This window comes from Zonotrichia leucophrys, chromosome 2 (genome assembly GCF_028769735.1).
Source record: "Zonotrichia leucophrys gambelii isolate GWCS_2022_RI chromosome 2, RI_Zleu_2.0, whole genome shotgun sequence".
Taxonomy (NCBI): Eukaryota; Metazoa; Chordata; class Aves; order Passeriformes; family Passerellidae; genus Zonotrichia; species Zonotrichia leucophrys.
The window spans coordinates 116494608-116509844 of record NC_088171.1 but is presented as its reverse complement, the minus strand read 5'-3'; the positions used below and the strand labels follow the sequence as shown (position 1 = coordinate 116509844).

The window sequence follows — 15237 nt, the reverse complement described above, 5'->3', positions numbered from 1 at the left end:
TAAAGGAAGATTATCACCGGGAAACTCACTTTTGTCGTTTCTCAGTTATTATGGCTTCCCTTTCTGCCTCCAGTGCCCTCACTTCTTCTCGAGGCCGACGTCTCCTGCGGTCAGTCTTCATTAGTGCCTCTTGCCTCATTTGTTGCCTTTTATAGCTGCGCTGATAGGCAGTAATGAGGCGACGCAGACGGGTAGTCAGGGTTGAAGTGTTGGGCCAGTAGAGTTGCCCTAACTCAGCATTGCTTTCACTGTGCTTGCCTAGAGAACAGAGAAGTATTTGCACTGCAAAACCAACACTAAACATTTCAGTTTTTATGGCTATAACTGGATTTCTGTTTTATCAGATAAGAACATGTGCCTCTAATACTGGTGCATAATGAATTAGAAACAGGCTAACTATTGGTAAGAGGTAGAAAATAGAATCAAATCATCCAAGTCTAAGAACTCAGAAATGCTTGTGAAGCATTTAGAGATAACTATCAAACACTATGATTCGATGTTATGAATGCAAACATATTATGAACAGTATAAGTATTTAAATTAATGCAATGCATCTTTAAATACATTACTAAGAAGATCATTCTGCCTCTGAGGAAACACCTATGCTTATCATTTCCCACTTTATTATTCTCACTTAAACTTGGCAATTTTCCTCCATACTGAGGAAACAACGTATTTGTAACTTCCAAGATTATATCGGCAAAACCATCAACGGCTGCATTATGAAACATCCGGTCTTTATCATCATGGTTTCTACTATGTAATTAGAAATCCAGAGAACCATAATGTGGATTATTCAAAGACAGTATGTAATTGTTTTGAAAAATGTGAAGCATGAAGAGATTTGGCAGCAAAAAGCTTTCTGTGGTATTGTCCCAAAACATCTCCTATCCCCTCATGTGGTAATATAAACAGTCCACCTTTCACTAAACAATCCCTTTCTGCTTTTTAAATTTTTTTGCTATAGACTTACTTGGGTGTAATTCTATGGACTCCTCTTTGTCTTCTGGAGGTGAGTTTGCGAATTCCTTGGGGAGAAGACAGAAGTTATTTTAGTTTTCAGTTTTGACCATATGTCATAATTTGAGAAGAAAAATATGTCATCTCTCAAACACAGCAGCAAACAATCTTTGTAAGGAGTGCTTATCCGGTAGCTCTCAAACTTAAAAAACACACATTAAAATAAATATGGAGAATCAGTTGTAATTGTACATATTTGTAATTAGAGAAAATTGGGAGTTCTTACATCAATTTCATCCTTGAAAGGAGTTCTGGTTGGCTTATATTCTGGATCTTCATCCTCTCTGTCAAATTCACCCCTATAAAATATTTTTAAAATATTTTCAGGAAAAATACTGGTTTTGAGAGGGGGCTGGCTGATTTTCTGGACAAAAGCAAAAAAGCTACAAAAGTCATCAGTATGGTGTACCAAGTTACACATTTGTATTTCATGCTCAACTCTGTAAACAAATCTATGTACTTTGTACATCATACGATCACTTCATATCCTCAGGCAACATGTAAGTATAATATGACATATGAACCCATGCCAACATATACAATGCTGATAAAGTTTATTAATTTTTTCATGTCCTCCTTACCCATCACCGCCATCTGCTAACATGTCTGTCCCTCTCTGTTCAGCAGCTATGGCCTTTGCATCAGGCATGCCAACCCGTTCCAGAAAGCACAGTGCTGGATCAGCTCTCATGGAATTGTACTTCTCATAACCTGTGTGCAGAGTGGGAGACAAATGCCTTTTTAAAAGCTATGACCAGCTGTGAATAGAACAGGTCTAGGCAGTAGAAGTACAATTTTCTGGATTCATTAATTTATTATTAAATAAAACAAAGGCACTATCGCCTTGCTGGAAACATTTAATTAATATTAAAAAATTGTTCATGTTGGTGAATTCCAACAGCACAGAAACATTTTCCCATCAATAACATTAACACATATAAGATGGTGAGGAAAGCATCAAATTTCATGTTGCTATAAAGTAAAGTAAAAATCTTTCACAAGTGAAAAACTTCTTTAAGTTTCCTTTATGACTTTCACAGTGGTTCTTGACATTCAATGCTCGCCAGTGGAAACACACAGCCGCTAACAGGAGCGCACACACACACACACACACACACACACGTATTTTCAATAGCTCCAGCCCTGCTGGAACCCTCAATATAGGCTGCAAAAATGCTGCATACATGGGTTATACGTAAGGCCAACGAACCTGTCTTATTAGGTTTAGGATGATGCATGTCAGTAAGATGACACTGTTCCCTCTATGGTTTTCAAACTGCTGTTTGCTTTTTTACTGCCCAAGTTGACTAGATGGAAAATGGCAGATCCCAACAGTGCACTGCAGGAAAATGATTTTTAGACTAGACTTGCCTCAGCTGAGCCCACAACACAGAGCTGCTGTACATAGGCAGAACAGCACAATTCAATTAGGATTTGTACTACAACACACTGCTCCTAACTGCTGTAGAGCCTCAAGCCAAACTGTAATCATGAAAGGTTTTATAAGCCATCATTCTCCCCTTTAGTCAGGCTGGGCTGCTGAGAATACCTCTGCGACCTCCAGAGAATTGGGATTATAATCAGGAATCGCTCACTGTATATATCATGCCAGCTCTGCATCCCCAGCCTTTCAAAGTTAACAAGGCTGCATCCCACTCAAGGGAGCCGGGAGTTCTCAACACTGACATTTGTGAAATATTGCTTGGAACAAAGCCCAGGAGGCACTTGTACAGATTAATAGCAGAGGTTAAGCCCACCGTCCACTTTGACACTGGTTGGCAGAGTTAGCAAGTGAAGCAGTGCTGGAAGCAAAGTTTATGGAGATCTATCTTACTATTTGGCTATTATTTAAACAAATATGGCTTTGTTTTATTTACAGCCAAGAAAGTAATGTTTTCTTCTCAAATGTTCTGCAAACATTTAAAAACAGCATCTGATATTTACAGCTCATATTAGGTTTTTAATGCAGGCAAGAAAAAAGGGAGATACAAGCCAACAGTTCTTTGGAACAATACTTGTTAATATTATGACTGAACAGTCCTACACGCTGAAAGCTTTACAACTGAGTTTTGTTGAGAGTGAGACGCCACTTACCATGTTTAAATACTCCAATTAAAAGGGATTTATCTGCCTCCTTATCCCACCAGTCTGCAGGAACTTCGGCATGGAATGGCTCAGGTATCCATACATCTACTTCACTGTGAAGACAGCATTATACATATTCTCAAAGGTATTACTCGACAAAGATTAAAAAAAAAAAAAAAAACAAAACAAATCATCCTAAAAAAACCCAAGTGTTTTATGCTGTTCTGTAAATATAATTTTTGAGCTGGAAAACCACCCCAAAACCCAATACACAAATTGAAATATTCTTAAAAATAATTAGGATGGTTAAACAAACAAACAACAAAAAATAATTAGGCAACCAAAAAACAACACAAATATCGCCACCCCCCCCCAACATTAGGCTATTTTGGGAGTCAAATGGTTATCTAAATATGATTCATTTAAGGTCTTAGTATTTTTTTAATTTTTTAAATTGAGATAGAATAATCCCTCAATATTAGCAGAGCTGCAAATCCACTTCTGTCATTTCCCGCATCGTTTCCTCCCCCAGGAAAATGACCCACTGCGCTTCATAAAACAATACGGTTGCTTGAGAACAGACATATAAGAGATAAAGTGTGACCACCTTTAAACACTGCATTATTATAGTATGTGTACTTTACAAAAGCCAGAGTCATAAAGCAAAAAATAAACCTGCACTTGCACTAACCTTGAGTCAGCACCCTCTAAGATCTTGTCTGCTTGGTCCCCTATAACTTCTTGTCGTAGATAGTAGAGCATGCGGACACGCAGCAGGACCCTGGAGAGGAAGGCAGAGGGGGGAAAAAGTTCTTAACTTCAGGACTGTTTGCCAACAGTGGCTTTTGGCAGCTGCTGCTGTTCATCCATCATCCTGCCAAGGCTGATTAGCCATGCTGTATGGTAGGCTTGAAGCGTGACAGATGGTGGCACATAATCACCTCTGTGTGGTGCTTTCTGCTGGCTTCCAACAGGCCTGCCTGGCAACTGCTTACACTGCACAGAGAGGGACCCAGCTCAGCCCGGCCCCGGCGCATTTCATTTAGTTCTACCTAGTGCAGCTTGTGAAGTTTAGACACGTACTCTACCACTGCCTCTGAAGTATTGAAGCAAGTTTGTAAACAACTGAGCAGATGGCTTTCAGTAACTGTTCTGCTTCATTATCTCATAAAATTTCCTCAGCTGCTGCCTTAATACCATTTTTGGAAGCACATCAGAAGTTGTAGGAATAAACGAGATATAAAATCTGGTTTTACTACCTTACAATAAACCCTCAATATGGAATGTCAGGTTTTTCAGATTATACAACTTTTTGCTTCTGAGAATGGGGGGGAAAAATAATCCCCCATTTCCCTTGGGAGATATTAACTATTTTTACTCTTTATAGTTCAAACTGCTATTAAATTTTACCTACGTACAACCTAACTGTTACAAGGAAGTGAAAAATATTTGTTGCCAAGTTTATTTTTCCCCATTTCTGCAATACTGCAGACATTTTTGGAAGCGCTGTCAGGTGTTGTGGTCACACTCAAAGCTGGCAGGAGAGAGAATGGCAGACTGGCTTTTCAAGGAGACTAGAAAAGAGGTCATTTCTGTAGAATAAGTATCTACCTGAAAATTATCTTGCTCTCCCCATGTTTACCCAATTCAGGGCACCCCCTGCTGCCTAGTTCATGAAGTAAAACCAGTACCAGCTAAAATGGAGATTATTCAACCTGCCCTCTCACTGTACCCAAATCCATCACAGCAACTGTTGAATTACTGCTGCTCCTGAACAGCAAGGGTGACCAGGGAAGCAGTAATCTGATCACCCACTTGCATGAAAAATTTAGACCACCACCAGTTTTGAGAGGTCCTTGTTAGAGATCAGATGCAACTAGAGCAATACCCGGTTTCACACATGTTATTCAATCAAACCTCGGAAGAGCAGGGATGTGAATGAAGGTCATGTCTGCAATTCCAAACATGTCAGACATGCTTCTTTCTGTATGCACAGTAACTGGGACCAGTAAGGTGTCCCTGCTCCCTGTGTGGCTATGTAAATAAGCTGTTGAGGGTCTCTATCATCTTAGTATTAAGCAATAACAGCTGTTACATCAAGCCAAAGAGGAGAAGCACGAAATAAAACCCAAGATAAACCAAAAACCAGAGGCTCTTTGCACCTTCCAGGAGTCCTGTGCATTAAACCAGCATACACGGTTCTTAAGGAAAGGACACCAATTCTTAAAAAGCCAACTTCAACTGGTACCTTTTCAAGGAAATGACTCAGATTATTAACTGGCTCCACCTCTGTTTGATTTTACCTGTGCTAAAAACATGTAGCTTCTACAATTCATTTAGTCCTGGTGAATCTGGGAAGTGAAGGAAAAAGATAGCAACTGAAAACATTCTTGCATATTTACCAGTCTTCCCAGTCCTTGCAATTGTTCTATTGTATTATTAAAGAAGCAGTATTTAAAAAATTAATATATTAATATCTGCAAACTGATATAGCAAGTAATGAAGACATGTTACCTGAGAGATTAAAATAATGCTACAGGAAAGAACTGTATTACTTTAAGAGTAAGTGAAGTGTAATAACAGACCTGAGTAACAGTTCAGAAAAAGCAGAAAGCCGTTTATTTGGAAGTGCACTCACTAACGTAATTCTATGAGTATCTGTTGTCATCAGCGAAGAATTAAGCTTGGTTAGCATCTGGAAATGAGCTAATAAACCCCTTAAATGCCTTTCCTCCTTCACATCACACCCCCTATTGACAGCCCACAGGTACTTTTCAAATCAATAGTATCTTTCCACTAAACAGCATTAATGAGCCCCAATACATATTCAAAGCACAAAAGTAATGATGACCTTTCAGTAACACAGCATTACAACTGCATGATTATATATCTACAATGAAGAACAGAAATTTAAAAACAAAACCAAACATCCCAAAATCAATCAACCACATCTCCAGCTCTAAACCAAAGTATTTTTGGGACAAGGTTCAGTGCCTAAATGGAGAATATAGTAAGCAAAACTGAGATGGCATCAAAGAAAGCTGACACAAAAAAAAAGATATTATAAAACAAAAGCCAGAAAATATGCAAGGAAGGCTCTTAAGAGACATTCATGAAACAATAAAGCATTATATACGCTGACCTTTATCCTCAAAAGCTTTTGGTTTGGTAACATGTTTAGAATTTCAAAAATCAAATCAGGACAAATAAATTCAGGTAAAAGAGTTTGGTGAGAAATTTCATCTCAAAGGAGAAGAATAAATATTCTGTATATTTATTACATATTGTATTATTGCCTATTTATATAGATAATTTATATATATTATATATACATAAATATTCTCTGAGGAGAGCAAGAGAGGAAGGGAGAGAAAGAATAACGAGAAAATTTATGCCACGTATAGGTGAATTACTACATGAAACTCCTGAAATTAAGAACTGGATATATGAGTTTAACATTTATGGAACAGAACTTTAAATACCAGCCTGAGTGACTCCATAAGAAGGTAAGAAACAAACAGCTTTTATTCAAAGATAGCCAATTGTCAAGTGAAATAGACAGTGTAGGATGATAGTCTTTACTTTCTATGGTAAATAAATAACCTTATCTGATTCCATTCTTATTTAATAAGAAGAGAATAATTTTCTTCAGAACTGTGCTGATATGTCACAAAGAGCTTACAGAAGTGTCCAGATATCTGTTAAGATGATTATCCCCAAATTAAAAAGTAATAATAGCCTTTACATCCTATTAAATGTCCCTGTGTTCTATCAATATATCTAAAGTTGTGGACTTTTCAAAAGCATGTAGTTTTAAAAAAATCCCAAACCTCTAAATGAAACATTTATTAGTACTTACTTATTACAGTGATGTTTAAGATGTTTCCTATAGCTGTCTTCTTGAAATAATACATCTGGATTACAGGTTGTGAGCCAATCAGCATCTTGGAGCATTGGCTGTGAACTCTGGGCTTTTACTTTCTTCCCTTTCCTCCCCCTGGGCACTGGTGCAGACAGACCTAGAAAACCCCCAATATTTCTTACACAACTGGAATAGAAAAACTCTCACCCCAAACAACATTACAAACATACGTTTAAAGCTAAGTATTTATTACTTTGAGGGCAACACAACCACCAAAAACTGAACAGCAACATGACTCAGTACAGAAAACTGTAAGTAACAAAATCAACCAAAACTTTGATGCAAATTTAGGTGCGAAGATTTCAAAAATTCAGAGTGCTAGCCAGAAAATGGTGTTATATAAATATTTCTTGTAAAAACTCTCATGAATCTAAATGGCCGTAAGGAAACGAGCTTTCTGATTAATGGCAATTTAAAAGAGATTAAATCCAGCAGTAGGTGCCAGCAAAAAATAATGCTGGAATATTTGTTTAAAACCAATTTAAAGGAAAGAGAACTGCATTCTACAAAGTGTCTGAGGGAGACTTCCCCTTTAAATACAGTCAAAGTCAAAGCCCACCTTACTCATAAAATCTGACAAGATCCTACGACATGTCAGAATGGCTATAGTTTAAACCAAACACATAGCACGACTGAAGCAATTCTTTCCTATTTACTAGCATCATTATTTGATTGTGGTAGACATACCGGAATGATTAACCAAAGCTCGAGTTTGCCCATCTGCAGTTGGAGTGATCAGATCCCAGATGAAACTTTTGATATTTTCATCCCCTTTGTAATGATTAAGACAATACACCAGGATAGTCCGGCAGATGGTTTCCACATCTTGCTCTGTTAGCTGACGTTTATAGCGCCCATGTGAGAGGATGTCAGTCCACCGACCCCAGCTACAAGAAAAATATGTTCAATACAACAGCCAGCGTACTGGTATTTTAATTTGTGACTTTCAATTTAACTCCTGGTATCAAGCAACTTGGGACCTCCTGTGTTAGCGGTAATGCATTTTGCATTTACAGGTTATGTCAGGGAATCCAACTTCCAGCACCAAAGAGTTAAGAATGTTTATTTTACAGAACAGGCAGTAAGTTCACTGCTCGTAAAGCTGCAATCGAACTACGCTCAAATTAATAAAGTACATATGTTTAACTCTAAAGGTCCCAGTAAGCTACAAATAGGAAACTCAACCAATTCCTACAATCATGGGATTTGAGGAACAATTCCTATTTTGAACCAGAAACCTATTACTAGCAACTGTTGCACACTAAATTTAATTAAATTTCTAAAATAAAGACAGTCATTCTGAAGGCCACCATGTTAGAACTCAAATATAGCTACCTGCTTGCAAAGAGATAAAATTCAAATTAGCACACTCAATGGGGAAAATATCAAGTATCTGAATGTAAGTGGTGACGAAGTCTAGATTGACTGTTGATTTCAAAACCACTTTGTTCTTTACAAATACACTATTACTCTCTTCAATACTTAGAAAAGAAAGGTTGAAACTCATTAACTCAAGAATTCTTTACACTGAGAAACCAGAAACAAATATTCTGTCATCACAAAACCACTTATCTTACCAGTGAGCTCATAGTCATCTGTGACACACTCAGATACTTTAAACTAAGTAACACATATAAGTGCAATTTATATATATAGCAATCAAAACCAAATCTAACTGGCATGTATAAGCATTATACAGTATGATAGTATGTGAATGTGTCCAAGAGAAGGCTAAGTTATTTATTATATATAACTTATTTTCAGGTCTTTTGCCACAATTAGTATATTCTATTTGCATATCTTACCCATAAACCAACAAGTTCTTCTCCACCCTGAAACATTCACTTCTTGCATAACCTTGTGATTTGTCCTGAGGCCTACGGGGCTTTGTGCTAGGCTTTTCCTCAGAATCACTTTCCAGGTCTGAAAACTCCATCAGCTCATCCTCTTTGACTGCACTGTAGAGTCTGGTTTGCTTCCTTACTCTTGGTGTATCAATAACTAGGTTGTTCTAAAATGATAGGGAAAATGTATAAATTTAGGAGAGGATGGAGGGGGAGGAGAAAATTTTCAATTTAATTGTACTAGAAAGAGTTATAAAGCTTACCCTTCCATTTAGAGCATCGATATCCAGCTCAGCTTTCTTTGCCCACTTCTGCCAGAAATTAGGGTCATCCAAAGAAATATCTGTCCTGTTCCCAGATGCAACAAAACTAGCCTAGTAAAAGTAAAAGCAAGTGGATTGATTTCTTAACTGCATGCTACAAAGAATACCTGGTTTTCACTAGCAAATACAATGCTTAGAAAGAGGTAGTATCAAGAAAGAAAGAAGACAAGTACACTAAAAAAATAAATTGACACAGAAGGCAATTTAATAGACTTCCGTCTATTCTGGTCACGTTTTATTCATTTTCCTCTGAATGTCAATGCATACCTTTGCAAATGTTGAGCCTTTTCCTTCAGATTCAATAGTAATTGTGTGTGTTCTCCTTAACAGAATCTGATCAATATCCTCTTCACAAAACTTAGACCCCTCATCTTCCTCATCCATCAGAGCACCATATGCCCCCTTTCGAAGAAGATCTTCTATTTCTTTTTTAGACAGCTGTTGCACCTGTAACACATAAGAGGAGTTTCAGATGGATCATCCTTGTATTTGGCATTTTAAGAACTTAAACTCTACGATAATGTGATGGTGGTAAATTAAACATTCATGCTGAAATCACCTTTTAAAGAAGAATACAAACAACAAAATTCTCAGGGTGAAGTTATGTGAGTGGTTCAAACGACTTAATAATTCATTGTGACTGAATCCCTTTAGCTCTGATGACTGCTGAACTCCTCCTGGGAGCAGATTTAACTTACTAACCTGACAAAAAAGCTAAAGCAAAGTAAGTCCCAAAGCAAAAAGGCTATCCCAGCAAAAGCTAACTAGAAGAACTCCATAAAGTGTCAGGATCAGCATAATATAAAGGGTGGAATGATGAGAATGGATCAGGATTGAAGGAACATGACTCCACTTGCCCCCTTTTGGCAGTAAGTGAGCCATTAGATAAGCTGAGCCAGTTCATGTAGCCAATGCCCTTATTTAACCTGACTAAACTATCAGCCACACTCCATCTGAAAACCACTGTCCTCCAGTTAAAACACACACAGGCAAGCAAAGTGTAACACATTCATAGCATTTGTTGATAATGCACCTTAAAAAACTATTCCTTACCCCATTTGTGGCATTTTCTCTTCCGCTCATAGATTGTAGCACAGCCTTATCAAGGCCCAGCTTCAGGCTAGCTTTGTCAAACATTTCCCTTTCATAAGAATTCCTTGTTATCAACCTGTAAATTTTCACTGATTTGCTCTGCCCTATTCTGTGACATCGTGCTTGAGCCTGAGGAAACAAAGGCAGATACTCAGTTACAGGTTACAACTGGAAGAAAAAAGAATTTGAAATAACCAATAGAGAGAACATACTTTAAAAGTTTATTTTTTTTCAATATAAATAATATTGTTTATGCTTTCAAGAGAGCAACAACATAATTTCTCTTGTAGGTGAAGAAAATTTCACAGTAAAAAGGCAAAGAAAAAATTAATTTTGAATAAAATCATCTCTTGTTATATTACCTGGAGGTCATTTTGGGGATTCCAGTCTGAATCAAAAATGATGCAGGTATCAGCAGCAGTAAGATTAATGCCCAAACCTCCTGCCCTTGTACACAGCAGGAAAACAAACCTATCAGAATCAGGTCTTGAAAACCTGTCAATAGCTGCCTGACGCAAGTTGCCTCTCACTCGACCATCAATTCGTTCGTACGGGTACCTGAAAAAGAGATGCATTATAGGGATTGCTTTACTGCAATGGCACTGCTTCTTTAAAAGAATCTGCAACTAAAAACAACAAAGACAAATATGCTTCTCTGGGTTAGAAGAACTACAACAAACTAAAAGACTAACTTAGTCAGAAAAGACATACTACTTTGTCTCTTTCTTTGGTAAAGGGCAGACTTTCACTCCAGGGTATTTGATAAAAATTTAGGCCTGAACTAAAAAACTCTAGAGCCATCAAAATATTTAACTGAGAGGTTTAAAGCCCTCCATATGAGGTCATTTTGTATTCGCTCAAAAGAAAGGGCTCCGTACTTGCAACCTCTAGGTTTGCTCTTTCCCTTAAGTCAGATCACTATAGAAAACACTGTTTTCATTTCTTCCCTTTCTATATGGATTACTCACAGGTTAAATGCAGTGGTCACAGAGGAAGGCACAGTTTATTTATAATTGTATTATATTGTTGCTCTCACCGTCTTTGAATGAGGTAGTCTTCCAGTATGTCCAAGCAGCGCACCATCTGGGAAAAGATAAGCACCCTGTGGCCACCAGCCTTCAGTTTTGGCAGCAGCTTGTCAATCAGTACGAGCTTGCCAGCAGCCTGGATCATTGCCTGGAGCTGAAAATCTGGAGAGTCGGCATTGTGTGTTTCTTTAAACTCTTCCAAAATTTTCTCTTCAGCACCTGCAAAGATTGGACAGCAATACATGAACACTGCAAAGGGTTTTATTAATAAACAATGAGCTCGCCTTCAATACCCTATAGAAACTACAGGAATGTTTTAAGCACTATTTGAACAAACATTTATAAAAAAATAAACATTTATAAAAAATATTAAGCTTAAATTTAAAGCAAACAGATACACAAATACAGCACAAATAAAACATAGCTCTGAGAATTCATTGGTTTTTTTCCTCTTTTGAGCAATACTAAACTCTTTCCTAAATAAATTCATGGAGATATTGACACACACAATTCAATGAAAAAAAAATGAAAAAAGGTGAAAAAAATTAAACATATTTCAACTGATAAAATGGATTTTTTTCCTTTTAAAAATGTAGCATGAAAGAAAACAATGTCTTGTTTCTACAGGAAAATACAAGGGACAAAAATCCCATTTAATATCTGCCTCTAAAATCAGCCTTAAACATCCACATGACCTGATCCTGCTCCTTTCATTATTAAATTTAAAATAAAAATCCAAGCAAAAACACGGGGACAGAAGCAGTTATGAAATTATTTCACCTTCTATTTAGTTTTTTCTCACTGAATGTATTTTTTTTTAAATTCGGTTTGATGAAGCTATCCAACGTATTTATTCTTTCCAGCATTAGTCAAAAGTTCTCTCTTGCCACTCACTTTGCCTATGAACGATATGCACAGCAGCAACTATTTTCTTGTTCTGCTTACCACTGGAAGACTACAGACCAAGTTCAAGCTTTCTCTTCAATCTCTCCTATGCTTTTATTCCATTTTTAAGTAATTTCTACAAGGTGGGCAATTCCAAGAACTCTCATATTGCCAATCTTGGCATGTAAAATGTTAGGAACCTTTGTTCTAAGCTTATTTTACATCCAAAGAAGCCCTTTTTTTGAGCCATCTTTTTTTCCCCTCTGCTTTTCTTTTTGGCAACAAAACGTAGTTTATAAAATATTTCTAGTTTGTCTTATATTCAGCTTCAATACTGCTTTTGAATAGCACAAGGCAAGATGGAAGGGCTGGGGGGAGGGGGAAGAAGAGCTTACTGCCAGGCTTCTGCTGAGCATCCCTCTCTCAAATCCCAGCTCTGAGGAGATGCCTGTAAACAAACACGGAACGCGCCCTGGCTGTGCAAGGCTGGTTCAGTGCCTGCTGTAACGTGGTGCCTGCAGCACATCCCACCCGGGGCAGGCTGCCTGACAGCTCCGTGCTGCTCCTGAGCTCACACCGCTCCCTTCTGCGCAACCCCACGCACTCAAGATGTGACAGCATTTCACAACAGTTTTACATCCCTGGATTTTCCTGATCTGGACTCTCTCGATCATCTTAAAAGGTTTGCACATAAGGAAAGTAAGCCCAAACTAAATGAGTGCAAGCAGACACTCAAAGTTCACTTCAATCATATCACTGCCTGTCTTGGTAAAACAGGCAGAATTTTGAGCAGTAAATCTCCAATTCTGTACTGAACTTTGGCAATTCAGCTCCATGCTGCTCCTGAGCTCACACCGCTCCCTTTTACAGAACCCCATGGACTCAAGATGTGATCGCATTTCTTGATAATTTTACATCCCTGGATTTTCCTGATCTGGACTCTCTGGATCATCCTAAAGGTTTGCACATAAGGAAAGTAAGCCCAAACAAAATGAGTGCAAGCAGACACTCAAAGTTCACTTCAATCATATCACTGCCCATCTTGGTAAAAACAGGCAGAATTTCAGGCAGTAAATCTCTGACTCTGTACTGAACTTTGGCAATTCAGCTCTGTGCTGCTCCCGAGCTCACACCACTCCCTTTTACAGAACCATGGACTCAAGGTGCGACTGCATTTCACGATAGCTTTACATCCCTAGATTTTCCTGATCTGCACTCCCTGGATCATCCTAAAGGTTCGCACATAAGGAAAGTACACCCAAATGAAATGAGTGTAAAGCAGACACTCAAAGTTCCCTTCAATCATATCACTGCCCATCTTCGTAAAATGGGCAGAATTTTGGGCAGTAAATCTCTGACTCTGTACTGAACTTTGGCAATTCCAGGATACAGCAGGCTGTCAAGCAGCTCCTGTACAGTAATTTCAGTCATCTTTCCAGGTTACAGCAATTATTTCTGACTCAACTGCAATATCCAGATTTAAGTTTCACTACTGTGAAGCAATATGCAAGAACAGCATCTGCAAAAGCAAACCACACCACAACAAACCCACAATCTGGTCTATTGAACGGTGAATTTACAGTATCGGAGCTTGGTCTCACCAAGACCCAAACCCAGTACAGATAATTCCAAAAATCTGTTCTTTCAATAACACTGTCCAAGGTAAATCCTGTAGAAGACCATCTTTTTTTTTTTTTTTTTAATTCCTACATCAATTGCAATTACATCATGTCCACTGAGCAGCCTGTTACCCAAAAGTTACTTGATGCAGTACTTGCCAGTCTAAAATTGCTTCCTATTCTAGCTGATATTTAGCACAGCATGAAAGGAATGTATTTGAATGTGGGGTTGGTCAATCAGGGAAACCTCCACTTCTATTCTTCATTAGGAGAGGTTTCCTGGGCTCAAGAGGGCACAACAAACAGAGTAAGGAGCCTTTCTGGAGGTCAACACTAAGATGTGTAACTATAGAGGCATTCCCCACTGCTGGTTCTTGGAGATAGAGAGAGGAACAATGTATAAATACTTGAGAATGGTTGCTATGGAGAAAACAAGGAGTCCAGCCCTAAGAAAAATGACAGACAAGGCTTTACCCAAGCTGACTGGAGAATATCCAACATGCTGTAACTACCTCTAGAAGCCTACTCCTAGTCTCAGCAGAACACATCCATCAATCAAGAAAGAAACAAAAACCCCCACTTTACATTCAACTCCTACTATACTACTTCCATCATATAGCCTTAATTGAAGTTATATAGAAGACTTGTTTGCAACTCTTACACAAAACAAAACAGATTCAAATGTTCAAATAAAAATGCTTGCTCACAAACCCCACAAACTGGGATGAAAATGCGGATTCAGAGACACTTATAAAAGCAGAAAACAGAACTTGTTACTGTAAGAAATCATTCACCAGGAGAATACTAGGCATCCTTAAGTACTCGCACTGCAAAAACTCTGAGCAGAAATAAAATAAATAACTTGTGCCATTACACTAACTGCAAAGTTGTTAAATTTCAATCAGCAAAATAAAACCTTGGGCTAAGATGACTACAGCATGTAGGAGTATTTTCTGCCCTAGAACTACAAAGGATGTATTTGTTTAGTTCCATCTCCACACTAAAAGATCAGGATTTCTTTTTCCCATCAAATCTGAAGGCTCAAGCCACCTGCCATGTTGCTGAATGATACCATGCAAGTCCAAAGGTTCCAAACATCACAAAAATGTTTGATAAAGGCAGATGCATTAAGAGACAAACCCACCTCCCTTTATTAAGATACACTAATAAAAAATCTGAGGTTTTCTAAATTACCACCTGAACTTTATGAGTCTCTTAATTATATTAAATGATACAAGATTTCTGAGGAAAAAAAAATCACTGCGGTAGGCAACACTGCTCATAAACTCTATTTGACAAAGCAAAGTAGAAGCAAAATATTCTTTTTTTTTCTTTCAATAAACATGAAATAAGGAAAAATAATAGCAAAGTTAAAAACTAGCTGAAAGCCAAGAAGCATCAATTCAGACACCCATAACC

General features: G+C 37.9%; 1 protein-coding gene across 7 annotated transcripts in view; it reads right to left on the bottom strand.

Annotated features, from left to right (window-relative positions):
* Nucleotides 1-15237, bottom strand: part of CHD7 (chromodomain helicase DNA binding protein 7) — a 133477-nt gene that overhangs the window by 10751 nt on the left and 107489 nt on the right. For all 7 annotated transcript variants that reach the window (XM_064706139.1, XM_064706138.1, XM_064706144.1 and 4 more), the window contains 14 exons: nt 11323-11533; nt 10649-10844; nt 10248-10415; nt 9462-9641; nt 9135-9245; nt 8833-9038; nt 7715-7914; nt 6965-7124; nt 3797-3886; nt 3115-3218; nt 1602-1731; nt 1247-1319; nt 974-1028; nt 30-258 (listed from right to left, as the gene is read on the bottom strand). In XM_064706139.1, coding sequence (XP_064562209.1) covers nt 30-258; nt 974-1028; nt 1247-1319; nt 1602-1731; nt 3115-3218; nt 3797-3886; nt 6965-7124; nt 7715-7914; nt 8833-9038; nt 9135-9245; nt 9462-9641; nt 10248-10415; nt 10649-10844; nt 11323-11533 — 2113 coding nt within the window. The remainder of the gene's footprint in view (nt 1-29; nt 259-973; nt 1029-1246; nt 1320-1601; nt 1732-3114; nt 3219-3796; nt 3887-6964; nt 7125-7714; nt 7915-8832; nt 9039-9134; nt 9246-9461; nt 9642-10247; nt 10416-10648; nt 10845-11322; nt 11534-15237) is intronic.